General features: G+C 41.0%; 1 protein-coding gene across 1 annotated transcript; it reads right to left on the bottom strand.

Moving 5' to 3' along the window:
* Positions 1 to 1,583: 1,583 nt before the first annotated feature.
* Positions 1,584 to 2,582, bottom strand: LOC118602868 (trehalase-like). Its single transcript, XM_036221129.1, has 3 exons — positions 2,382 to 2,582; positions 2,127 to 2,219; positions 1,584 to 2,002 (listed from the first exon to the last, which is right to left on the bottom strand). Exons 2-3 carry the CDS (start codon positions 2,201 to 2,203, stop codon positions 1,834 to 1,836), a joined length of 246 nt encoding a protein of 81 aa, XP_036077022.1. The 5' UTR covers positions 2,204 to 2,219; positions 2,382 to 2,582; the 3' UTR covers positions 1,584 to 1,833.
* Positions 2,583 to 27,789: the final 25,207 nt, after the last annotated feature.

Below are 27,789 nucleotides of genomic sequence, written 5' to 3'. Positions count from 1 at the left end.
GGCCCTGTGGTGGGGTCCGGTCTCAAAACTCCATACATGCACACGGAAATTACTCCCAGAGTTACAGTCAGAATTTGGGACATTGCAGCACTTAAAAATTGGGATATTTTACATAAAAATATGAATTTCCACATAACTTCGAAAAATCGGAAGATCTAGCAAATAAGAACCCCACATTACCTTGGTCAGCCATATTCTACAGCAGGACCCTCTTTAAACAGGAATGCATTTTCAGTTCATCTCAGTCCCTACTGCTCCCCAGAACAGGCCCCACCATGCATTATCCCCATTGCACTATTAGTTCTCTTATCCCCAACATATTTTGCACATTTGTGTGCTGTAATTTGAGTTTGCGACCCCTAATGTAGGAGAGCAAACCCTTCAATTTATATATAAATGACCTAGAAAGGTGGAGTAAGTTGCCCAAGGGGACACACCTATAATGGCATAGTCAAGTCTTCAGTGGGGGATCTCCTAGGACCCAGCTCTGATTTAAAACATCTCTCTGGGAGATTTATAAATGTTGCTAATTCCATTGATTACAGGGCCTGTGAGGGGAAAAGGGTGTGTGACTGGGAGCATCTGAATTTTGCTAATACTAGGCTGCGGCAGTATGACTTCTGGCCTGGCAGGGAGATGCCCAGTACTCTGGGTGTGTCAGACGCCCCTGACCCTGTGCCCTGTTCCCATGGGAAGAGGAAGTCACAGTGGTTGAGGTGAGAACAAGAGGTTGGGCAGCTTGGGTGGGCAGAGGCAGCCACAGACAATAGCAGTAGTCAGTGCCTGGCCCAGATGCACCTTCTAAACCCTTTGCAAAAATTGCTGCCATGTGCGGAAATGCAGAAACATGTGAAGTCTGAAAGCTAGTGCTCAGGAGGCCCCCTTCTGTGTGTGTAGGCAGTCCTCGTGACTCAGCTTCAACCATACACATCTTTCAGGCAACTGAAGGTTTTTTTAAAAAGGTGTTTTTAATCTCCAGGTGGTTGTGGTTTGAGCAGGGAAGTAGAGAGGACTTGAGATGCCCTTTTCTAGCTCCAGACCCTGGTCAAGGGGTCAGGGCAGTAATGTGGTGCACAGGCTGGTGGCTGCGCTGCAAAGAAGCAAGCTCACGGGTGTCTGCCCTCCACTGTGTCCTCCCACTGCTGGCTTTTTCTCTCTTCTTGCCAGGACAGAGCTGTCCTGCTCCCCTAGACCCTGGGACCCTGGCCCTAATCATGGTGGTGTCCTGCTGCAATTCAGCACTGGGCCCAAAGCTGAGGTCCTCACTTTGACCTTGGGGGGCCCTCCTGCCTCAGGAGTCTCCCCTGCTCCAGGCTCAGAGCAGGTCCTGGACCTCTGGGAGAGTAAAAATACACCACAAGACATCCTGCCCAGCTTTGCCATCACTTCTCCAAATTTGAGTAGTCAAAATGCAGACTTTATACGGTCTTTATGCAGCCTGGCCAAATGGAATGGAGCTGGAAAGGATGGTGTAGGCTTGGGGCCACACTGCCCCCAAAGCACAGGTTAGAACTCCTTTCTGGAGAACATATTCTCACCATCTGAGATGTAGGGCTAAGTCCTCTGCCCTCCTGCCCAGGGGCCTGGGGACACTCAAACAAGAGTTAATAGACAAGAGATTGAGAGGCTGGCCAGGAGGTTCCTCACCTGGGTCCCCCATAAGGGACATGGTAGCGATTCAGGATGTAGGTCTTTCCCCTCGAGCTCACAGAGATGTTCCTGTTCTCAGCCCAGAAGTCCAATTCCAAGGCTAAGTTCCCAATGTTGTCCCTGGGGTGGAGCCAGGCACCACCTCAGCCCAAGCACACCTCTCCAGTCCCACCTTGGGAGGTCTCAGGTATGGGGGGCGGGGGCCTGCAGGGCAGCACGGGGAGAGGGTCCCCACTGTAGGAAAGCGGTGTCGTTGGTGTGAGTCACGTAGCGGTTCATCATGAGGGTCAGGAGTGGGGGCTGGCTGCGCTGCAGGTAGTACACGCGGGCCCCGTTGGGGACGTGTCCATAGCTGCCAAGAAGGAGGCCTGCTGACATGCCCCTGCCCAGCTGCCAGAGACAAGGCAAATCCAGCTCTAAAGCCGTGGCACCTGCTGCCTCTCCACCCTGGCCTTGAGGTGCCGGCCCCCTCTTACGTTTGCACCAGGTCCAGGAAGTTCTGCAACATGCCCTTCACCGTCTCAGACATCTCAGAGAGGAGCAGCCCCTCCATCACCCAGTAGGAGTCCCTGGGGGAAGCGGACAGACAGCTCAGGCATCCTGATCAGGCATCCTCCCACCGGCCTCTGCCCTACGCACCCAGGCCACGTTGGGTACCCCGCCCTGCTCAGGCCACCCTGCTGGCCCTGGGCTCCCTGCCACGCCCACCCCTGTAGCCCCTGACTGCTCACCAGTAGTAGAACTCGAGGAAGCGCCCACCGGGCACAATGAAGGGGTGTTGTGAGTAGATCAGAGAGAACTGCTCAGGGTGGAGGAGGACCTCTGGCTTCACCTGGAGTCAGGAGCGAGGGCACAGGGAGCCTAGAACCCCTTTTTCCTGTGGAATGGAGGCTGGAGGAGCCTGCGACGCTGCAGGTCCTGGCAGCTGCAGGCTTGGGTTCTGCTCTGCTGTGGGCTTGGGCAAGGCCTGGGCCACTGGGAGCCTGGTCTGCTCACCCCCACATGCGAGCCTCTGGAGTAGGAACCCTGACTACTCAGCCTGGCACCAGCAGGGGCTCACCAAGCAGCAGTCACTATTAGGACCCAGGTGGGGACCATTTTCTCCAATACCCTTTGCCTCCCAAATCTGTGCTGCCACCACCAAGCCGGGCCCAGAGAGACTCAGGGCCCCCCATTCTCTGGCCCAGGACCCTTTCCCCAGTGGAGCGGATGTAGGTGAACATGGCCAAGGGACAGCAAGGTAGGACCGGAGAAAGGCATGCTGTGCAACCACGTCATGCATTACCTCTGTCCCTTCACTGCTAGCTGTGTGTGAGTGAGTGTGGTTTTAGACGGTGAGAGGTTTTGAGGGGAACAGTGGAATAGATCTTGGGTGTGTTCCCGCGGTGGCTGGCTGGGGAAGCAGCCCGCACTAGCAAAGGAGCCAGGGCCCTGGGGCTAGGTGGGAGGACAGGTTCTGTGCAGCCTCAGGCAAACCACTGCCCTCTCTGAACCTCAGACAAGGAAAGCGCCAACAGAAGGTAGGTCAAAGTGTGCTGGTCACAGGGCGGGGCCCCATCAGCAGTAGCAGTGATCATTCCTGAGCAGAGGCCTGGCCTGAGGAGCTCAGGGAAGAGAGAACCCAGCAGGAGAGTGAACAATTACCAGGTGGTATTAGAGGAGGAGTTGGGCAGCCTGGAAGCGGCAGGACAGGCTAGGTTTGCCTGGGGGGATGCTGGGAGGTCTTCAAGAAGGAGGTGAAGAGTTAGGGGCAGATTTATCTCTGTTCCATCCCAGAAGTTCTTTATAAAATTCTTATAGCTCTAGAGTGCTTCTGCAGAGGCCGTATTTTTACCCTGTTTCCATCTAAACGAATCTCACTCCAGAGAATGACTCCAAAGCTATGAGTACTGAAATCTGCACAAGCAGAGTTTCGCTGCCCTTAAGGCCATCCCATCTGATGAGGAGAAAGGTATATGATTTAACTACAATCACGAGCATGAAAAAATCCGAGTTTTACCCATCCCACCTTGCTCCTCGCTGGGCCGACTGCTTCTCTGACCTGGGTGTCGTAGACAAGGCTCTGAAATACCTGGAGGTGAGGTGGGCAGAAAGGCAGGCTGGTACACTGGGGCCAGGACCACCTACTCTCTCCCAGACAGTGAGCAAAGACTACTGGCAAGTGGCAGCCACTGCCTCCTGCTCCCCTCCCCCAACAAACCTCCATGTCCTAGCCTGAGGGTCTCACTGCAGCCACCAGGGGGCAGCTGTGAGCCAAGAAGAGAAGGCTCAGTAAAGGACACCTAGCTTGGGAGGGCTCAGCCTCCTGGCTCCCTGCCCAATCCCCACCCACAGTCATAGCGATGTCTAGAACCTTCCAGGACAGCCAGATCCTGACCTACCAACACGGGATCCCGACCTCTCTCCGGAACACAGCCCAGCAGTGGGACTTCCCCAATGCCTGGGCCCCCCTGCAGGACCTGGTCATCAGAGGTAGGAGGCAGGGATGGGGCGTTTCCCAGGGCCTGAAGCCAGAGGTATGAAGGATGGACCTCCCTAGTGCTGGGTAGGTGTGAACAGAGGATGCGGGGGCCTCTCTCTGACTTCTCTGCTCTCTCTGCCTCCCACTCAGCAAACAGTTATGTCCACCTGACCGTGTGTCGGGGGAATCCGCGCTCCTCTCTCTCTAGAGCCAGGCCTGGGATTACCGCAGGGTGGACCTGTGGTTCCAGGAAGGAGGTCTTAGGGCCCGGGCCCCCCTCCCTCCTTGAGGAGAGTTGGGCTCGGGCCTCTGTGCCCACTGGATGGAGGCTGTGGAGATTCAGGGTCCCGCCTCAGGGTGGGGTCTAGGTCTGGCCAAGTCTCCTTCACCCAGGACCCAGGAAGTGGCTTTCCAGCTGTCACAGAATTGGATCCGAACCAACTTCGATGTCTACTCCCAAAAGTCGGCCATGTATGAGAAGGTGAGCTGGCCCTGGGCCCAGGCCCACTAGTCTTCCTCCCCATGGTGACGTGGGAGAATTGTCAGGCTTTGCAAAGCCCAGGCCTAAGGGCAGTGGCGGCGCCCAGTGGCTATCTTGAGAACTGCAGGGGTAAGAGCCACAGATCAGAGCAGTTTCTCTCAAAGGGACTCCCATGTCCGTCTTCCCCTAGAGGGCTGGGGTGTAGGGACTGGAGGCAGGTCTGACCTTAGAGCTCGTCCTCTTGTCCTCAGTATGACATCAGCAACGGTGGACAGCCGGGTGGTGGAGGGGAGTATGAAGTTCAGGTGAGTGGGTCAGCATCCCACAGGGAACTACGGGGCTCTGCTGTCCCAACTGACCATGACCTCCCCTCTCTAGGCCTCCCAAGTCTGTGGGTCCACAGGGAGGAGCCTGACTGGTGCTCCTTGGTAGCCCCGGTTCTAGGTGGGTCAGAGCCTTTGGGTAGAGATCCCACACCCCGCTAAAGGACTTGGGGGCCTTCCCCAGAGGTCTTGCCCCATCGGCTGTGCCTCTCTCCAGGAGGGGTTTGGCTGGACCAATGGAGTGGTCCTGATGCTCCTGGACCGCTATGGTGACCGGCTGAGCTCAGGGACCCAGGCGGCTTTCCCGGAGCCCCACTACCTCGCAGCCGCCCTGCTGCTTAGCCTTCCACTCAGCCTCCTGCCACAGTAACAGGTCTCGCTGTCCTGTGTGCCTTCAGTTCTTCCTCTGGCTCTGGCTCCTGCCTCATTAAACCTGTGCACGACTCCCTACCTTCCTCTGCTTCTTCATCCCCTATCCCTGGCGACCCCATGCCCTCTTGTGCCCTGGTCAGTCCCCAGTCATAGTGGAGTGAGGGCAGGGACGGGACCTGGAGGTCGTGCGTTGGTTTTGGGTCCATCCTGTGACATTTAATAAGGTGGAAATTCTGCTCTGTGGGGAAGACCAAGCCCTCCTACCCCACATACCCCAGGCCCCACAACTCGGCCTCCCAAACACATACTCCAAATGCTTTATTGTTCTGCTGAGATGCCTACAAATACTGAAAATCACTCAGCTGGGCCCAGCAATCATCTCTCAGTGCTAGAAAGGGAAGTGAGGTCAGAAAAAGTATCAAACACTGCCATTTTGAACTGTCTCTTCAAAGTAGTTAAAACTTGAATGTATTTGAAAATAAAAGAGTAATAGCTGTCATTTATTTTATGAGCTGAGCACTCAGAGGTAGAAAGGAAGTGAGCCCTGCTAAGACCACAGCCATCTCATGGTGACTGCAGCATAACCACAGATATGCCCTTCTCTGGAGCAACATTAAGCTTAATACTGAGGGAAGGAAATAGAATTCACTGATATAATCCAGCCAGTCGTTCCACAAATAAACAAACAAGCGAATAACAATAACAAGCCCTGGCTGGTGATAAAAGAGTAGAGGGGAGCTCTTACCCAGATTTGCTAGAATATATTACCTGAAAATGTCCACTTCAACAAAAATTATGAGATGTGCAAAGACACAGGAATGTATGACACATACACTAAAAAAAAAAGTAGAGAAGAGAAACTACCTGAGAGTGACCAAATGTCATTTTTAAAAGAAAAAACTTCAATGTGACTGCTATAAATATGTTCAAAGAACTAAAGTAAACTCTGTTTAAAGAAGTAAAGTACAATGATATTGTATCAAATAAAAATATCAATAAAAAGAGAAATTAATAAAAGAACCAAATGAGTCTTTTCAGATTCTGGTCCACCATGTAAGGAGTTTGGAAATCATCCTTCTATTTAAACAACAATTTAAAAACTGAACAAATGGAAAATTAACAATTCTTAGGTATGTCAGAGAATTGAGGTCACAGGGAAAACTGTTATCCCCCAAACTGGAGAGACGGAAAGGTGAATGCAGAGAATCACAGCTTACCAGAGCAAAAGCTCACAAATCAAAACCTCTACAAGAAGCAGTACTAAGTTTCTCTTATCCAGTACATCATGTCCAACTTTCAACAAAAAATTGCAAGACATATTAAAAGGTAAAAAAACAAACAACAACAACAAAAAAAACACACATTGAAGAGACATAGAAAGCATCAGAACAAGTCTCAGATATAAAAAGAGTGTTGGAACTATTAGACCAGGAATTTTAAAACAGCTACAATAATATCCTTAGAGCTGTAATGAAAAAAGTAGACAACATGCAAGAACAAATGAGTAATGTAAGCAGACAGATGGAAATTCTTAGAATAAAAAAGAAATTCTATAAATTAAAAAACACTGAAACAAAATGAAGAAAGCCTTTGATAGGCTCTTTAGTAGACAAGACATAGCTGAAGAAAGAATCAGCGAGGTTGAGGATATGTTAATAGAAACTTCTGAAACTCAAAATCAAAGAAAAAGAAAGACGGAAAGAAACAGAACAGAATATCCAAGAATTGTGGGATAACTACAAAAGTTGTAACACATGTGTTAATAAGAATATCAAAAAGAGAAGACAGACAGAGGAAAAATTATTTGAAATAATAATGACTGAAAATTTCCCAAAATTAATGTCAGACACCAAACCACAGATCCAAGAAGTTCAGAGAACACCTATCAGAATAAATACCCCCAAATCTACACCTTGGTATATCAGATTTAAACTCCAGAAAATAAAAGATAAAAATTCTTAAAAGAAGCCAGAGAGGGAAAAACAAAACAGAACAAAAAAAAAACCCCACCTTACTTGTAAAGGAATAAGAATTATATTGCACTTAATTTCAGCAAACATGTAAGCAAGCAGAGAGTGGGGTGAAATATTTAGTGTTGAAAAATAAATTGGTGTATGGATAAAATGAGAATATCAAGAGACTGAAATTATAAAAAGAAACAAGGTTCTGGGACTTAAAGTTATATTAACTGAAATTTTTAAAAAATCACTTAGAAGGGTTTAATAACAGACTTGAGTAGGCAAAAAAATCAGAGATCTTTAAGACGAGACAGCTGACACTATCAAGTGTGAAGGGCAGAAGAAAATGAAAAAAGTTAACAGAACCAAAAGGACTTGTGAGTCACCATCAAGAAGACCAACATATCCACTATGGGAGTCCCAGAAGTAGGAGAGAGGAAGAAATGTGCAAAAATAATATGTAAAGAGATAATGACCAAAATTTAATAAAATAATGAATCTAAAAATCCAAAAAGCCCAATGAATTGCAAGTATAAGAAACTCAGAGACACAGAATAATCAAACTGTTGAAAGACAAAGACAAAGACAAAATTTTGAAAGCAGTAAGAGCAGCTCATCAGGTACAAGGGATCTTCAATAAGATTAACTGCCAAGTTCTCCTCAGACACCATGGAGGCAAGAAAGCAGTGGGATGACATAATGAAAGTGCTAAAAAAAAAAAAAAAAAAAAAAAAGCCCACCAAGAATTGTATACCCCAAAAAACTGTCATCCAAAAATGAGGGGGAAATTAAGATATTCACAGATGAATAAAAGTTGACAGAGTTTGTGCCACTAACCCTGCCCCACAAGAAATGCTAAAGGGAGCCCTTTCAGATTGAAATGATACTAGACAGTAACTCGACCCATATGAAGAAGAAAAGATCTGCAGTATGAGTAATTGCATGGGCAAATGTAAAGCCAGTATCGTTGTATTTTTGGTTTATAAGTCAACTATTTATATCCCAGAGAATTTAAAAGACAAATGTACAAAAAAATTAATAAATTCATGTTATTGGGCTCACTTGTGTAAATATGCAGTTTATGACAATGATATCATGAGTAGGAGGACAGAAATGTATTGCAACAGAATTTTTGTATACTACTGAAATTAACTTGATATTAATTTGAACTAGATTGTTATAAATTCAGGATATTAAGTATAATCCCCATGGAACTATAAATGAATCATCTAAAAGTATACACAAAGAGAGAAAAAAATGGCATAGATGATAGAGGCTCTGGCGACCAAATCAAAGTTGTGACGGAAACGGAGCAGCAGCAACAAAAAATCACCTGGGATCTAGAGGAACAAACCATATAACTAGGGAGAAGTACAAGAAAGCACCTTGCAATGGCAGAAGATAGGATAGGGTGAGGACATGGGGCTGCCTGGTCCCAGTAGCTGGGTGAGACAGAATCTGCAGCAGCAGCAGATGCCTCTTAAAGGGGACACATCCGTGAGCAGATTTTCCTGGTGACAGCCCTGCGCACAGTGAGCACCAGTGGCAATTTAGCTACACGCAGGGGGCACCAGGGACTTAAAGGGAGACATTGTCGGAGTGAGGGCCTAGGCAAGTGACACTCTGTAGAGAAGTGCTGGCAGTATGCATTGTTTCTTGTTGAGCCCTCCCCTTTCCCAGTGCGTGGACTCAGAGCCGCCATAGCTGTGAGGACATCAAACTGGATAACAGAGGTCGCTCCACCCAGAGAATTCCCTGAAACCCTGCCTCCCCCAACTTGCGGCTCCACGCAAGTCATATCCAGGTATATCCTCATACCTAGATGAGTCAGATGCTCCTTGCTGAACAGCACCTAGACTCACTGGAGGCAGCTGGACTCGGTTTCTGGTGTGGCCTTTTGAGGTAACTGTAAGCACAGCATCTGTGGATTGCTTGCTGTATCTAACAGGTGGCACTGGAGGGGTAGAGGCTTGAGCTAAGTTTGGCTTGCAGCTGAACCCTCTCAGGACTGTGCCATTGGACACCTACTTCACAAATCCACACTAATAAGACTGGGAGACTTAGGAGCTTTGCTTAGTACATAGAAACAGATATGGAAAGGTATCCAAAATGGGAAGACAAAGAAGCAGAAACCAGAATAGAGATCCAGGAATAATGGAGTCAAACAATCTTCAAATGCAGAGTTCAAAACACTGGTTATAAAGAAGATCAATGAACTTTTGGGATGTGTAGATGAATACAGTGAGAACTTCAACAAAGAGATAAAAAACACATAAAAATGGTAATGGAAATTATAAAAGAGAACAAGTTAGAAATGAAGAACACATTATCTGAGATGAGACATATATGAAATAGAATAAAGAAAGCAATAAACAAAGTGAATAAAGAAGACGATCAAATGCCCTGTCTAGAGGACAGGAAAACCAATCAGGACACTCTATCAGAAAGGCAAGAAAAAAGGGACACTTTTAAGGCTCCAAATATTAGTTTAATCAGCATATCTGAAGAAAATCAAGATGTTGGACAGCTGTTTGAAGAAATAATGATGGAAAACTTCCCTAACCTGGTGAAGGAAATGGACATAAAACCCCAGGAAGCTCAGAGTATTCCAAAAATCAGGGATCCAAAGAGGCCCACACCAAGGCACATCATAATTAAAATGCCAAAGGTTAAATACAAAGAATGACTGTTAGAAGCAGCAAGAGAAAAACAGTTAATTACTTATAAGAGAACACCCATAAGACTGGAAGGTGATTTCTCAAAAGAAACTATGCAGGACAGAAGGGCTTGGCAAAAAATATTCGACAGGATGTAGACCCAGGATCTACAACCAAGAATAATTTATCCAGCAAAGCTATCATTTAGATAAAGAGCTTCCCTGACAAAAATAAGCTAAAGGAATTTATCACCACCATGCCAGTATTACAGGAAATGTTGGAGGGACTTCTTTAAGGAAAAAAAACCCCATGCATCAAAAACAGGAATAAAGAATGGTAACAACTATATTCCAATCAATAAGTACCTTAAATGGAAAAGAATTAAGTGCTACAACCAAAAAATAGAGTGGCTGAAAGGATAAGAGAACAAGACCCCTACATATGAAAAGGAAGGGGATGGAAAAAGATATTTCTTTGACGGACCTAGAGGTATTTAAGTCAGAGAGAGAAAGGTAAACACTATATGATTTCACTTATATGCGGAATCTAAGGAATCAAAAGAACAAACTAATCAAAAACAGACAATTTGGTGTCTGACAGAGGGGAGGGGTTTGGGGGGTCTTGGAGAATGGGGTGAAGGGTTAAAAAGGTATAAATTAGTAGCTCATGGATTGTCATGGGGATGAGGAGCATGGCAAAGGGAATGCAGTTAGCATTAATACGTTAGATAGGTGGAGGGTCAGGGGAGGGAGGGTGCAATTGAGGGGATCATTTTATGAACTATATAGATGTCTAACCAATGTACTGTATACTTGAAACTAAATAAAAATTAATAAAATAAAAAATATAAACAAAAGAAAACAAAAAGGAATTAAAATGATTGGCTACAACAAAGTCAACTAAACACAACAGAAGGAAGTAATGGAGGAAATAAAAGATAAAAATGGTATAAAACATGCAGAAAAAATAGCAAAATGGCAAAAGTAAGATTCAACTGTCCAATTAAAAGGCAGAGGTTAGAAGAATGCGTTTTTAAAAAATGATCCATCTATCTGCTGTCTTTAAGTAACTAACTTTAGATCCAAAGACACAAATAGATTGAAAGTGAAAGGATGGAAAAAGATATTTCATGAAAATAATAATGAAAAAAGAACCAGAGTAGTTGTACTAATATCAGACAAATTGACTTTAAGTCAAAAACTGTTACAAGAGGGGGACTAATCAAAATAGCATAGAGAATAGAGGCTTCGTACACCTCCTCTTGTGACTACACCAAAATTATGATGAAACTATGGAGCAAACAGCAAGCAGAGTTGCCTGGGGTCTGAATGAACAGAAGCCCTACAACTAGAGAGGGAAATAAGAAATCACCGTGAAATGGTAGAAGGGAACAAAGACATGAGGCTGCTCAGTCCCACATGAGCTGAGTGAGACAGGGGCTACAACAGCTGCAATCAGAAGGTGCAGACGCTCCTCTTAAAGTCACCGCAACTAGACTTTCATGGTGATAGACTAGCTCACACTGAGCTCATATGCTGAGGTGATTGCTTGGGGGATGCCAGGGACGTATGGGGGGACACTGATTTGCTGGGGATCGAGGTGAAGGCTGAAAGAGAGGCTTTCTTCTGGGCAGAAGTGCTGGCAGTATTAATTGTTTTTCTTTTGAGTTCTCCCCACTCCCAGCATGTAGACACAGGTGCTGCCATAGCCAAGACATCATCAAACTGGATAACAGAGGTCGCCCTGCCCAGAAGATTCCCTAAAACTCTGCCCCTCCCAACTTGTGACTCCACCCAAGCCACATCAAGTGGTGTCCTTGGTGTGCACTGTGCCCCTTGCTGAGCAGCTCCAAGCTCTGCAGTGGCATCAGACCACCTCGGGTTCTGGTGTGCCCCCTTGAAGCAACTGTAAGGATAGCACAGGTGTCAGCAATCCTTGGATTGCTTGCCGAATCTGACCAATTGGCCCCAGAGGGGCACAGATTTGGTCTAAAATTGGCCTGCAGCTGGACAACTCTCAGGACTGTGCCACTGGACACCAATATACAAAGCCACACTACTAAGACCAGGAGACTTAGGAGCTTTACCTAGCACATAGAAACAGACACATCAAAGCAGCTAAAAGTGGGAGACAAAGAAAGATGTCCCACATGAAAGAACAAAACAGAGCTCTAGAAAAATATCTAAACACAGTGGAGTTAAGCAATCTAACAGACACAGAGTTCAAAACAATGGTTATAAAGATGCTCAATGAAATTAGGAAAACGGTAGATGAATTCAACGAGAACTTTAACAAAGAAATAAAAAAAAAAAACATTAAAATTGAGTTGGAAATTAAAAAAGAGAACCAGTCAGAAATGAAGGATACACTCTGAGATGAAGAGTATATTAGAAGGAATCAATAGAGTAGATGAAGAAGAGGATTGAATCGCCAATATAGAGGATGGGGTAGCAGAGGACACCTAATCAGAACAGCAACAAGAAAAATGAATCAAAAAAAAAATGAAAGTAATTTAAAAAGCCTATGGGACAACATCAAGCATACCAACATTTGCATCATAGGGCTACCAGAAGAAGAGAAAGAGCAAGAGGTTGAAAACCTATTTTAAAAAATAATGGTGGAAAACTTTCCTAACCTGGTGAAGAAAATAAGACATACAAGCCCAGGAAGCACAGAGAGTTTCAAACAAGATGAACCCAAAGAGACCCATACCAAGATACATCATAATTAAAATGCCAAAGGTTAAAGACAAATAGAAAAACAAAAGCAGCAAGAGAAGTCAATTAGTTACCTACAAGGGACCTCCCACAAGACTGGCAGCTGATTTTTCAAAATAACTTTACAGAACAGAAGGATTTGACACAAAATATCAAAGTGATGGACCTACAACCAAGATTACTCTACTCAGCAAAGCTATCATTTAGAATCGAGACAAATAGCGGGCTTTCCAGACAAGAGTAAGCTAAAGAAGTTCATCACCAAACCAGTCTTACACAAAATGTTAAAAGGACTTCTTTAAGAAAGAAAAAATATATATATATATAATATATATAATAAGAATAATAAAATGGCAATAACTACATATCGAACAACAATTACTTTATATGTAAATGGATTAAATGTTCCAATTCAAAGACGGGGTGGCTGAATGGCTAGAAAAACAAGACCCTTACATACGCTGCTTATAAGAGACTCACTTCAGATTGAAAAACATACAGACTGAAAGTAAAGGGATGGAAAAAGATAGTTCATGAAAATGGAAACAACAACAAAAAAAGCTGGGGTATCAATATTTATATCAGCCAAAATAGACTTTTTAAAAAAGGCTATAACAAGAAACGAGGAGGGACCAAGTAATACCACTTCTGGGTATTTATCCAAAGAAACGCAAACACTAATTCAAAAAGACATATGCATTCATATGTTTCTTGTAGCATTATTTACAATAGCCAAGATATGAAAGCAACCCAAGTGTTCATCAATAGATAAATGGATAAAGAAGGAATGGTACATATATATACAGTGGAATATTACTTAGCCATGAAAAAGAATATTTTGCCATCTTGTCAAAAGAGGCCCATACCAAGACACATCATAATTAAAATGCTAAAGGCTAAAGACAAAGAGAGAATCTTAAAAGCAGCTGGGCAAAAGCAGTTAGTTACCTACAAGGGAGCTCTCATAAGACTGTTAGCTGATTTTTCAACAGAAATTTCCAGGCCAATTCATTTATATTTAAATAATGGCAAGAAAATCTTGCCACCTGCAACAACATGGATGGACCTAGAGAGTATTATGCTAAGTAAAGTAAGTCAAACAGAGAAAGACAAATATCATGGTTTTACTTATATGTAGAATTAAAAAAATTAAACAGAAACAAACTCATAGATACAGAGAATAATTTGATGTTTGCCAAATGGGATGGGGTTTGAGGGAATGGTTGAAAAAGGTGAAGGGATTAAGAAGTACAAACTGGTAGTTACAAAATAGTCATGGGGACATAAAGTCCAGCACAGAGAATATAGTCAGTAATATAGTAATAACTATATATAGTGCCAGATGGGTACTAGACTAATTGGGGAGATCACTTCATAAATTATATAAATGTTTAAACAACTCAATATACGCCTGAAGATAATATAAAATAATATTGTATGACAACTGTAATTGGAAAAACAAACACTATAACCACTCTGCCTATAGTTCGCCATTAAGCTTCCAGTACAAGCCAAAGTCCTTCACAGGCCACTATAGCCCACATGATCTGGGCCTGACCCCATCTGACCTCATCTCCTGGTTCATTCCCTCATTATCCCTGCTGTAGTGACACTGGCTTCCTACTATTCCTGGGAAATCCCAAGCACATGCCTGTCATTGTTCGTTTGCATTAACTGTCTCTTCCACTTGGGACACTCTTCTGTGTACCCTCATAACCCACTCACCACAGCCTTCAAGCCTTTTCTCCAATGTCCCCTTCTCAACAAGTTTCCCTGTTTAACACCCAATCTCCCTTCCTTTTATATAAATTCATATATTGAAGTCCTAAACTCCGGTAGCACCCATGTGACCTTATTTGGAAATAAAGTCATTGCTAATGTAGTTGCTTAAGATAAGGTCATACTGGAGTAAGGTGGGTCTCTACTCCAATAACACTGGTGTCCTTATAAAGTTTGGACACTGACACAGGAGAATGACACGTGAATATTAAAGTTATGTTGCCACAAGCAAGGAGAAAGGCCTAAAACAAATCCTTCCCTAGAGCCTTCAGAGGGAGCATGACCTTGCCAACACCTTGATCTAGGATCTCTGGCCTCGAGAACTATGAGATGATGAATTTTTGTTGTTTATGTAAAAAATCAATGTAATACACCACACTACTAGAATAAAGAGAAAAAAATCACATAATTATTAATTAATGCAGAAGAGGCATTTGACCAAATCCAACACCCTTCCATAATAAAAATGTTCTAAAAACTAGGAATAGAAGGAAACTTCCTTAGTACAATATAGGGAAATTACGAAAAACTCACATCTAACATCATACTCAATGGTGGAAGACTGAAAGCTTTCCTCCTAAAATTAGGAACAAGACAAGATGTCTACTTCCACCGCTGCTAGTCATCACTGTACTGAAATTTCTAGCCAGAGTAACAGGACAAGAAAAAGAAATAGAAAACACTCAAATTGGAAAGGAAGAAAATTTCTATTCATAGATGGCATGATTCCATAGTCAGAAAATCCCAAAAGATCCACAGGAAAAGCTACTAGATCTAATAGACAGATTCAGCAAAGCTGTAGAGTACAAGATCAACACACAAAAATCAGTTGAGTTTCTACAGAATCAAAACAATCTGAAAAGGAAATTATTTATTCATTCATTCATTCATTCATTCATTCAATTTTTAATTAAAAAAATTTTTCGATGATATTTGTTATGAAATACAGCAAATTACAGGTGTACAATTTAGCAATAAGGCATATATGTAGATAGATATAGATATATATATAGATATAGATATGTAGATATATTGCATTGCGTGTTCCCTTCCTGTAGTTTTCCTTCTGTCACCAATTATTTGACCCCTTTTACCGCATTAACCTCCCTCTTCCCCACTACCCCACACCCTCTGGTAACCATTAGTCTATTGTCCGTGTCCATGAGTCTCTGTTTGTCCTGTTCATTTGTTGCTTTTAGGTTTATATCCCACATATAAGTGATATCTTGTGGTTTTCAACTTTTCCTGTCTGTCTTATTTCACTTGGCATGATTATCTTGAGGTCCATCCATGCTGTTGCAAATGGCAGTATTTCATCTCCATTGTCTATGTGTACCACGGCTTCTTTATCCAATCACCTATCATAGGATGCTTCAGTAGCTTCCATGTCCTGGCCACCATGAATAATGCTGCTATAAACATCTGTGTGCAAATATTTTTCAGATATGAGTTTTTAAGTCTTTGGGGTAAATACTCAGTAGAGGGATTGCTGGACCATATGGTGATCGATTCTTAGTTTACTGAGGGACCTCCATACTGTTTTCCATAGTGGCTGTACCAATCTGCAGTCCCACCAGCAGTGTATGAGTTTTCCTTTTCCTCTGCATCCTCTCCAACATTTGTTATTACTTATCCTATTTTAACTTATTACCTATTCTAACAGGTGTGAGATGGTATCTCATTGTGGTTTTGATTTGCATTTCCCTAATAGCTAGTGATGTTGAGCATCTTTTCATATATTTGTTGGCCATCTGTATATCTTTTTGGGAGAAGTGTCTGTTCAGGTCCTCTGCCCATTTTTTGATAGGATCGTTTGCTTTTTTGTTGTTATTGAGTCATATGAGTTCTTTGTATATTTTGGATATTAGGCCCTTATCAGAGGCATTGCTTGCAAATATTTAGATGGTTGTCTCTTTACTTTGTTGATGGTTTCTTTTGCTGAGCAGAAGCTTTTTAGTTTGATGTAGTCTCATTAATTTATTTTTGTTTTTACTTCCCTTGCCTTTGAGGTCAAATTCATAAAATCCTTTTTAAGTCCAAAGTCCTTGAGTCTAGTTCCTATGTTTTCGTCTATGCATTTTATTGTTTCAGGACTTATATTCAGGTCCTTAATCCATTTTGAGTTAATTTTGGTGTGTGGTGATAGACAACAGCCTAGTTTCATTCTTATGCAGGTGGCTTTCCAGTTTTCCCAGCACCACTTACTGAAGAGGATTTCCCTTCTCCACTGTATGTTTTTGGGTTCTTTGTCGAAAATTATTTGCCTATATAAACATGGGTTTGTTTCTGGATTCTCGATTCTGTTCCACTGGCCTGTCTGTTTTTCTACCAATACCATGCAGTATGATTATTGTCTCTTTGTAGTTTAACTTGAAGTCAGACCGAGTGATGCCTCCAGACTCATTCTTTTTTCTCAGGATGGCTCTGGGGATTCGGGGTCTTTTGTGTTTCCATACAAATCCGACGATTTTTTTGTTCTATTTCTTTAAAAATGCCGATCGAATTTTGATGGAGATTGCATTAAATCTGTGCAATGTTTTAGGTAAGATGGTCATTTTAACTACGTTAATTCTTCCAATCCAAGAACACAGAATATCTTTCCATTTCTTTGTATCTTCTTCGATTTCCTTTCTTAGAGTCTTGTAGTTTTCATTATATAGGTCCTTCACAGGTTTCATTAGATTTATTCCTAGGCATTTTATTCTTTTTGATGCAATTGCAAAAAGAATTATTTTTTTCCACTTAGTTTTTGACACTTCATTATTAGAGTATAGGAATGCTATGGATTTTTGAACATTGATTTTGTATCCAGAAACATTACTGTATTTGCTTATTGTTTCTAGTAAAGTTCTTCTGGGGTCTTTAGGGTTTTCTATATGGAGAGTCATGTCATTCACAAATAGTGACAGTTGACGTCTTCATTTCCTATTCGGATGCGTTTTATATCTTTCTCTTGTCCGATTGCACTAGCTAGGACTTCCAATATTATATTGAATAACAGTAGGTGATAGTGGACAGCCTTGCCTTGTTCCTGATCTTAGAGGGAAGGTTTTTAGTTTTCACCATTAAATAAAATGTTGGCTGAGGGTTTGTCATAGATGGCCTTTATTATGTTAAGGTACTTTCCTTCTATATCAATTCTGTTAAGTGTTTTGATCATAAATGGATGCCGTATCTTGTTGAAAGCTTTTTCTTCATCTATTGATATGATCATATGATTCTAATTTTTAAATTTGTTTATATGGCATATCACATTAAAAGATTTGCATACGTTTAACCATTCCTGTGCCTCTGGGATGAAGCTCACTTGATCATGGTGTATAATCTTTCTAATATGTTGCTGTATTAAGTTTGCTAGTATCTTATTTAGGATTTTTGCATCTATGTTCATGAAAGATATTGGTTTGTATTTGTGTGTGTGTGTGTGTGTGTGTGTGTGTGTGTGTGTGTGTGTGTGTGTTATCTTTACCAGGTTTTGGTATCAGGGTGATATTGGCCTCATAAAATGAGTTGGGAAGTATTGCCTCCTCTTTAATTTTTTTAAAGCGTTTGAGGAGAATAGGTATTAAATTTTCTTTGAATGTTTGGTAAAATTCACTGGTGAAGCCATCTGGTCCTGGGCTTTTACTTTTTGGTAGATTTTTGATGATTGTTTCAATTTCCATACTGCTGATCAGTCTATTTAGATTTTCCAGTTCTTCTTGATTCAGTCTAGGAATGTTGTATCTTTCAAAGTATTTGTCCATTTCTTCTAGGTTATTAAATCTGGGGTTATACATTTTTCATAGTATTCTTGTATGATCTTTTGTATTTCTGCAGTGTCTGCCATGATTTTCCCTCTTTCATCCCTGATTTTGTTTATTTGTGTCCTTTCTCTTTTTTCTTTAGTGAGTCTAGCCAGACGTTTGTCAATTTTATTAACCCTCTCAAAGAACCAGCTCTTTGTTGCATTTATTTTTTCTATTTTTTTTGTTTTCAATTTCATTTATTTCTGTTCTAATATTGATTATTTCTTTCCTTCTGCTGACTTTAGGCTTCATTTGTTCTTCCTTTTCTAATTTTTTAAGATGAAGCTTTAGGTTGCTTATTTGGACTCATTCTTGTTTTTGGAGGTAGGCCTGTAATGATATGAACTTTCCTCTTATAACCACTTTTGCCGTTTCCCAAAATTTTTGATATGTTTTACTAACATAATCATTCATTTCTATGTATTTCTTGATCTCTCTTTTTATTTCTCCTCTGACCCAGTTATTCTTCAGTGGTATGTTGTTTAATCTCCATGTATTTGTGGTTCTTTCTGCTTTCTTTTTATAGTTGATCTTTAGTTTCTAAGCATTATATCAGAGAATATGGCTGGTATGATTTTAACTCTCTTATATTAGTTGAGGCTATCCCTGTGTCCCAGTTTGTGTATGTGCTCAATCCTTGAGAATGTTCCTGTGCACTAGAGAAGAATGTATAAGCAGCTGTTTGGGGATGGAAGGCTCTTTAAATGTCACTTATGTCCAGTTGGTCTGATGTATTATTTAAGGATGTTATTTCCTTATTGATTTTCTGTTTGGATTATCTGTCCATATCTGACAGTGAGGTATTTAGGTCCCCTACTATGATAGTGTTTTGGTCTGTTTCTCACTTTAGTTCTGTTAGTAACTGTTTTACATGTTTAGGGGCCCCCTGATTGGGAGCATAGATATTAATAAGTGTTAAGTCTTCTTGATGAATGATTCCCTTTATCATTATGAAGTATCCCTCAGTATTTTTCTTTACATTTTTGTTTTGAAGTCTATATTGTCCAATATTAGTACTATCACTCCGCTTTTCTCTGAATGTCATTTACTTGGAATATTATTTTCTACCCTTTCACTTTGAGTCTGTATTTGTCTTTGGAACTGAGATGTGTCTCCTGGAGGCAGCATATGGTTGGATTTTGTTTTTTGATGCATTATGCAACTCCGTGCCTTTTATTGGTGAGTTCAGTCCATTTACATTTAGGGTGATTGTTGAAATATGAGGTCTTCTTATAGTTATTTTATCTTTTGCTTTCTGGTAACTCAGTGTTTCCATTGCTTCCTTGTCCTTGTGTTTCATTTTTTGTTTGTTTGTTTTTTGTTTTTAGTTGGCTTTTGTGGGTTTTCCCTCTTATGTTTTATGTTATATACTTCAGTTCTGAATCTTTGATGTGTGGTTACCATTACGAATATGTAAAGGATAGTTACATATATACAGTCATCCATTTTCTTCTTCACATGCCTTAACTCCATTCTCCTTTGCAAATTTGGATCTTTGAATCCTCCCCTTTTCTGTCATTGTTGTTTCAGTTTGTCCCTATGTATGCTGAACGTTCATTACTATCTTGCAATAGCAAATCTCTTATTTTTAAGCTTATAATGCCCCGTTCCTAGTAAGGTTTGCACTTCTCTGCTTCTATCAGCCTGCTAGTCACCTTACTCCTAATTATGTATTTTTTTTGTCATTTCATTTTAGGTGAGCTGACTCCTTTCAGTATTTCTTGTAGTGCAGTACTCATAATGGAGAATTACCTCAATTTTTGTAAGTCTGGAAAAGTCTTGATTTCTCATTCCTATCTAAAAGAGAGCTTAGCTGGATACATTATTTCTGTCTGGTAGTTCCTTTCATTTAATAGTTTGAATATTTGATTCTATTCTTTTCTGGCTTGTAAGGTGCCACAGCCCGCCGGCTAAAGTCGAACAGCACCTGAAAGAGGGGGGTGAAGCCTAAGAAAAAAGAAGAAGACAGGAAAGAACTTTCAGGAGGGCATACAGTCTCACTGCTGCAGCTTCGAGTTTATTTAGCACAGCCTTTATATAAGTTTTTGGATACAATAGCAGAGTACTATAGCAAAGCGCAGAGTACAATAGCAAAGTACAGAGTACAATGGCAAAGCACAATGTACATTACCATAGGAATGCTGACATTTACATAAGTTCCTATATATCCTCCCCTGAGGGTAGGAACATCCTTTTCTGGGCTGTAAAGCATTCCACTATCTTAAAAGGGTTTCTTTATGATGCAAGTCTCCCCACCAAGGTCAGTAATGTTTAAGTTAACATCTTGCTTCCTTGAACCATTGTTTAAGCAGTCTCAGCAGCTGCTTCATGGCTATCAGCTATGTGACTTCTTCAGTGTCCCTTAATGGCTCCCATCATGTCTCAAAAAGGCTCCCGACAGTAAGGTTTGTGCTGAGAAGTCCAACGATAATCTACAGGTTTTCCTTTATAGGTTACCGTCTTCTTTTCCCTGGCTGCCCTGAGAATTCTGCTTTGTCATTGATTTTTGATAATTTTAATACAATTTTAATACAATGGAGAATCCCTCTTTGGGTTGAGACAATTGGGTGTTCTGCTGACTTCTTGAATTCCAAGCTCCAACTCATTTCTTAGATTTGGGAAATTCTTGTCAGCTATTTATCTGAAAATGCTTTCTAGTCTCTGCTCCTTTTCCTCGCCTTCAATAATACCCATTATTTTTATGTTTCCTCTCCTGATCGCATCAGCTAGTTCTTCCAGTCTCTTTCATTATTTTTCATTCTTTGGATTCTCTCTTCTTCCTTCTGCTTTATTTCTAGATTTCTGTCTTCAATATCACCGATCCTTTTCTCCATTTGGTTGACTCTATTTCCAAAGCTTGTGATTTCATTTTCACCTCTTGCAGTTTGTTCTTTATCTCCAGAAGGTCCATTTGGTTCTTTTTGAGAGTTTCAATCTCCTTGCTGAAGAACTCATTCTGCTCATCTAGTTGTTTTTTTCAATTCCTGAAATCATTGATATGATTCATTTCGGATCTCATTGAGTTCTTTCAGAAGTACCATCCTGAATTCTCTGTCATTTAAGTCTCATATTTCTATGTCTTTAAGTTTATTTTATGGAGATTTTTCTCTTTCTTTCTGAGCTGTCTTATCACTTTGGTTATTCATGGTGTTCAATGGACTAGCTCTCTGCCTGGGCATTAATGGAAGTGTATTCTGCTTTTTTCTTTTTTTCCAGAAAGAAGATTTATTATATAATAGTTCCTAAATAGTTCCTAGCCTGTTGCAAAGAAGGTGTTTTCTGTTGGTTTCCAGTAGGTAGCATCTAAGCCTCTTAGATCTCTGCTTTATAGAAAGCCTTAATAATGTCTTTTTTTCTTATAGATGTTTAATCATGCTCATTATCTTCAGTCTCAGTTCCTGTCAGTGTTAGGAAAGGTTAGGTAGCATTTGCTCAGATTCCCCTGGGGCTCCCCGGTGTTCTGTCTTGGAGGATATTGGGAGAGGGACCCTATGGTTTTGGGATTGGGGGCTGCAGCTCAGCCTTGGTTTTGCAACTGCAGCCAGCAAAAATCAGCTGTTGTTTCTTTGCCATCACTGCTTTTCTGCCGTCCCCATTTCTCTGCCTTCTGCCATGATGACTCTCACTGCCACCGACCATGTGGAGCTCACAATACTCCCAGGCAGGGCTGGTCATAGAAGTTGCCACAAGTCTCCTCTCCCCCACCTCTTACAGGGAGCTCCAGAAGCTGCAATAGGTAGCTTTTTTGTTTCTCCCAGTCCACTGCCCGACACCCTGGGTTCTGACTTGTGGTAACTCTTATGTGCAGATCCCATACTCAGATGTCCTGGTGTGCAGTTTGGGTGTTTCTTGTTGAGTTTTAGATGTTCAGCTTATTGTTATTTCAAGGGGAGAGATCGGGGACATCTTTCACTGTGCCATGTTTCTGATATACAAGCTTATTCAAGTCTTTTGCCCATTCAAAATTTGTAGTAAATTTTGACATTGGGAACTGTAAATTCGTTGTCATATTTCTTCCTTTTAAAGATGGTTTTCACTATTTAGAGTGTCTTGCAATTACATATGAATTAGATCATCTTTCTCCTTTCGGCCAAAAAGAAAAAATGCTATTGGAATTTTGACAGAGATTATATTGAATCTGCAGAACAGTGTAGATATTAGTGTCATCTTCACAATGATAAGCTTTCTTACCCATGAACTGTAGATGTCCTACCCTTTATTTAGAGCTTCAATTTTTTTCAGGAATGTTTTTTGATGTTCAGTGTACAAATCTTTCACTTTTTTGAATAAATTTATTCCTAGGCATTTTATTCTTTTAGATGCTATTGTAAAATGGGATTGCTTTTTAAAATCTCCTTTTCAAATGATGTCAGAAACATGGCGAAGTGAGAGATGTTCCCAGATCTTTCCCCTTGAAACAACAGTAAGCTAGACATCTGAAACATAACAGAAAACACCATAACTGCACACCAGCACATCTGAGCATGGGATCTGTGCATAAGAGCTACCATAGGTCAGAAAGAGTTGGGTTTTAGACTGAGCAAATCAAAGAAGCTGCCACTCTCAGCCAGAGCTCGCTGCTGGAGGAAGGGGAGTGAAGGGGAGAAGGTGTGGCGGGTTCCCTGAACAGTGCTGCCTAGGAGTACTGTGAGCTCCATGCAGTCAGCAGCAGTGCCCAAGGATCAGGGCAGAAAGCAGAGAAGTTGGGATGGCAAAGAAGTGGGGATAGCCTAGAAACAACAGTTAATTATTACTTGCCACAGTTGCAAAGCGTGAGGCTGAGCCATATCCCCCAACCCCCAACCCAGAAGTTCCCTTTCCCCATATCCTTCAAGATGGAATACCACGAAGCCAATGCCATCCTTATTAAACTACCAATGGCATTTTTCAGAGAGTTAGAATAAATAATCCTAAAATTCATACAGAACCATAAAAGACCCTGAATAGCCACGGCAATCTTGAGAAAGAAGAACAAAGTTAAAAGTATCACACTACCTGATAGTGAACTGTACTACAAGCCTACAGTAATCAAAACACCCAGAAATAAATCCACGCCTATATGCTCACTTAATATAAGACAAAGGAGGTGAGAATATACAATGGGGTAAAGACCGTCTCTTCAACAAATGGTGCTGGGAAAATTGGACAAATACATACATACATACATACAAAAGAAAGAGAGAGAGAGAGAGAGAGAAAGAAAGAAAGAAAGAAAGAAAGAAAGAAAGAAAGAAAGAAAGAAAGAAGAAAAGGAAGGAGGGAAGGAAGGAAGGAAGGAAGGAAGGAAGGAAGGAAGGAAGGAAGGAAGAGGAAGGAAAGAAAAAGGAAAAAGGAAGGAAGGAAGGAAAAAAGGAAGGAAGGAAGGAAGGAAAAGGAAGGAAGGAAGGAAGGAAGGAAGGAAGGAAGGAAGGAAGGAAGGAAGGAAGGAAGAAACTGGACCACCTTCTTACACCATATATAAGAATAGACTCAAAATGGATTAAAGACTTAATGTAAGACTCAACACCATAAAACTTCTAGAAGAAAACTTAGGCAGTAAACTCTCTGACATTGCTAATGGTAATTTCTTTTCAGACATATCTCCTCAGGCAAGGAAACAAAAGAAAAAATAAACACATGGGACTACATCAAACTAAAAAGTTTCTGTACGGCAGAGGAAACCATCAAAACCAAGACCGAGTGGGAGAAGATATTCACTTATGATATATCTGATAAGAAGTTATTACCCAAATTTTTGAAGAACCCATACAACTCAACAAGAACACAAACAATCCAATTAAAAAATGGGCAGAAATGGTGTCCACTGTTACCACTGTTATTCAATATAATATTGGAGGTCCAAGTAGAAAGAAGAAAAAGCTTTCAACAAGATACGGCATCCATTTATGATCAAAACACTTAACAGAATTGATATAGAAGGAAAGTACCTTAACATAATAAAGGCCATCTATGACAAACCCTCAGCCAACATTTTATTTAATGGTGAAAACTAAAAACCTTCCCTCTAAGATCAGGAACAAGGCAAGGCTGTCCACTATCACCTACTGTTATTCAATATAATATTGGAAGTCCTAGCTAGTGCAATCGGACAAGAGAAAGATATAAAACGCATCCGAATAGGAAATGAAGACGTCAACTGTCACTATTTGTGAATGACATGACTCTCCATATAGAAAACCCTAAAGACCCCAGAAGAACTTTACTAGAAACAATAAGCAAATACAGTAATGTTTCTGGATACAAAATCAATGTTCAAAAATCCATAGCATTCCTATACTCTAATAATGAAGTGTCAAAAACTAAGTGGAAAAAAATAATTCTTTTTGCAATTGCATCAAAAAGAATAAAATGCCTAGGAATAAATCTAATGAAACCTGTGAAGGACCTATATAATGAAAACTACAAGACTCTAAGAAAGGAAATCGAAGAAGATACAAAGAAATGGAAAGATATTCTGTGTTCTTGGATTGGAAGAATTAACGTAGTTAAAATGACCATCTTACCTAAAACATTGCACAGATTTAATGCAATCTCCATCAAAATTCGATCGGCATTTTTAAAGAAATAGAACAAAAAAAATCGTCGGATTTGTATGGAAACACAAAAGACCCCGAATCCCCAGAGCCATCCTGAGAAAAAAGAATGAGTCTGGAGGCATCACTCGGTCTGACTTCAAGTTAAACTACAAAGAGACAATAATCATACTGCATGGTATTGGTAGAAAAACAGACAGGCCAGTGGAACAGAATCGAGGATCCAGAAACAAACCCATGTTTATATAGGCAAATAATTTTCGACAAAGAACCCAAAAACATACAGTGGAGAAGGGAAATCCTCTTCAGTAAGTGGTGCTGGGAAAACTGGAAAGCCACCTGCATAAGAATGAAACTAGGCTGTTGTCTATCACCACACACCAAAATTAACTCAAAATGGATTAAGGACCTGAATATAAGTCCTGAAACAATAAAATGCATAGACGAAAACATAGGAACTAGACTCAAGGACTTTGGACTTAAAAAGGATTTTATGAATTTGACCTCAAAGGCAAGGGAAGTAAAAACAAAAATAAATTAATGAGACTACATCAAACTAAAAAGCTTCTGCTCAGAAAAAAGAAACCATCAACAAAGTAAAGAGACAACCATCTGCATGGAAAAACATATTTGCAAGCAATGCCTCTGATAAGGGCCTAATATCTAAAATATACAAAGAACTCATATGACTCAATAACAACAAAAAAGCAAACGATCCTATCAAAAATGGGCAGAGGACCTGAACAGACACTTCTCCTAAAAAGATATACAGATGGCCAACAAATATATGAAAAGATGCTCAACATCACTAGCTATTAGGGAAATGCAAATCAAAACCACAATGAGATACCATCTCACACCTGTTAGAATAGGTAATAAGTTAAAATAGGATAAGTAATAACAAATGTTGGAGAGGATGCAGAGGAAAAGGAAAACTCATACACTGCTGGTGGGACTGCAGATTGGTACAGCCACTATGGAAAACAGTATGGAGGTCCCTCAGTAAACTAAGAATCGATCACCATATGGTCCAGCAATCCCTCTACTGAGTATTTACCCCAAAGACTTAAAAACTCATATCTGAAAAATATTTGCACACAGATGTTTATAGCAGCATTATTCATGGTGGCCAGGACATGGAAGCTACTGAAGCATCCTATGATAGGTGATTGGATAAAGAAGCCGTGGTACACATAGACAATGGAGATGAAATACTGCCATTTGCAACAGCATGGATGGACCTCAAGATAATCATGCCAAGTGAAATAAGACAGACAGGAAAAGTTGAAAACCACAAGATATCACTTATATGTGGGATATAAACCTAAAAGCAACAAATGAACAGGACAAACAGAGACTCATGGACACGGACAATAGACTAATGGTTACCAGAGGGTGTGGGGTAGTGGGGAAGAGGGAGGTTAATGCGGTAAAAGGGGTCAAATAATTGGTGACAGAAGGAAAACTACAGGAAGGGAACACGCAATGCAATATATCTACATATCTATATCTATATATATATCTATATCTATCTACATATATGCCTTATTGCTAAATTGTACACCTCATGGACATGGACAATGGACTATTGGTTACCAGAGGAGAGGTGGAAGGGAGAAGAGTGGATGTAGATGAGGGAAAATATTTAAACCATTTCTTCAATTAAAAAAATAAATTTAAAAAAAGGGAAAGAAAAAGACTTGAATAAACATTTCTCCAAAGAAAATATGCAAATAACCAATAAGCACACAAAAGATGCTCAACATCACTAATCATTAAGGAATGCAAATGAAAACCACAATGAGACATGGGTTCATACCCATTAGAATGACTATTATTAAAAAATAAAAAAGAATAGAAAATAGCAAGTGTTGAGATAATGTGCAGAAACTGGACATTCTCACAGTTGGTGAGAATGTAAAATCATGCTACTGCTATGAAAATAGTCTGGTAGCTCCTCAAAAGTTAAACAAAGAATTACTGTATGATCTAGCAATTCTACCTCTAGTACACACCTAAAAGAACTGAAAGCAGGGTCTCTAAGATATTTGTACAGTCATGTTTATAGCAGCATTATTTACAATAACCAAAAGATGAAAGCAACCCAAATGCCCAATGATAGATGAATAGATAAATAAAATGTGGTCTATACATGGAATGAAATATTACTCAGCCTTTGAAAGGAATGAAATTCTGATACCCGCTACAACATGGACGACCCTTGAGATTTTGCTAAATGAAATAAGCCAGACACAAAAAAAACAGATATTATATGATTCCATTTATATAAAAACCTAGAATAGACAAATGCATAGAGATAGAAAGTAGAATAATAGTTTCCATGAGCTGTGGGAAGAGGGGCCTTAGGAGTTATTGCTTAATGGTTATAGAATGTATGTTTGAGATCATAAAAAGTTATTTTTCTCTGATGTTGTTAATTGTACAACATTGTGAATATAATGTAAATTAAATTGAATTGTGCACTTAAAAATGGTTGAAATGGAAAATTTTGTTATATATATTTAACCACAATTTAAAAATTTAAAAAACAAAGGAAGGAAGAAAGTATTTAGCATCAGGAGGCAGGGGTGGCAGGAAGGAGGTGGCAAACTAATAGAGCAGGGGTGACCGTTTCAGTGGGGAGGGACAGGGGCTCTATCAAGAGAAAGCACAGGGTCTTCTGGTGAACACTGCTCGGGCACCACAACTAACATACTGGACAGCAAGCTTGAGACACAAAGGAAAGGTTGCAGTCACTGAACTCAGATGGTGTTGGCTGGCAGTATGCGCCTTCCCCCACCTCCTGTGTCATCTCAGGCCTGAGTCATCGGATCCTGGATCTTTGCTACAGCCTCCTACTGTGCCCGTCTCACCCTCTGCCCCTTCAACTCAACTTCCCTCATGCCAAGGGGGTGAGCTTCCTAAAGCAAATCTAATCCTGCTGCCTCGGCTCACAGCGTCTCTGCTGGTTGCCTCACTGGGAACCTGCTGCCTCCTGAGGTCGGCCAAGGCTGTTTACAGGCTGGTGCCAACACGTTCCTCTGGCCTTGTCTCACATGCCTCCCCTGCA

This window comes from Rousettus aegyptiacus, unplaced genomic scaffold (assembly GCF_014176215.1).
Source record: "Rousettus aegyptiacus isolate mRouAeg1 unplaced genomic scaffold, mRouAeg1.p scaffold_m13_p_5, whole genome shotgun sequence".
NCBI classification, from domain to species: domain Eukaryota; kingdom Metazoa; phylum Chordata; class Mammalia; order Chiroptera; family Pteropodidae; genus Rousettus; species Rousettus aegyptiacus.
The sequence above is the reverse complement of the archived record's forward strand: the minus strand, read 5'-3'. Positions and strand labels throughout refer to the sequence as shown.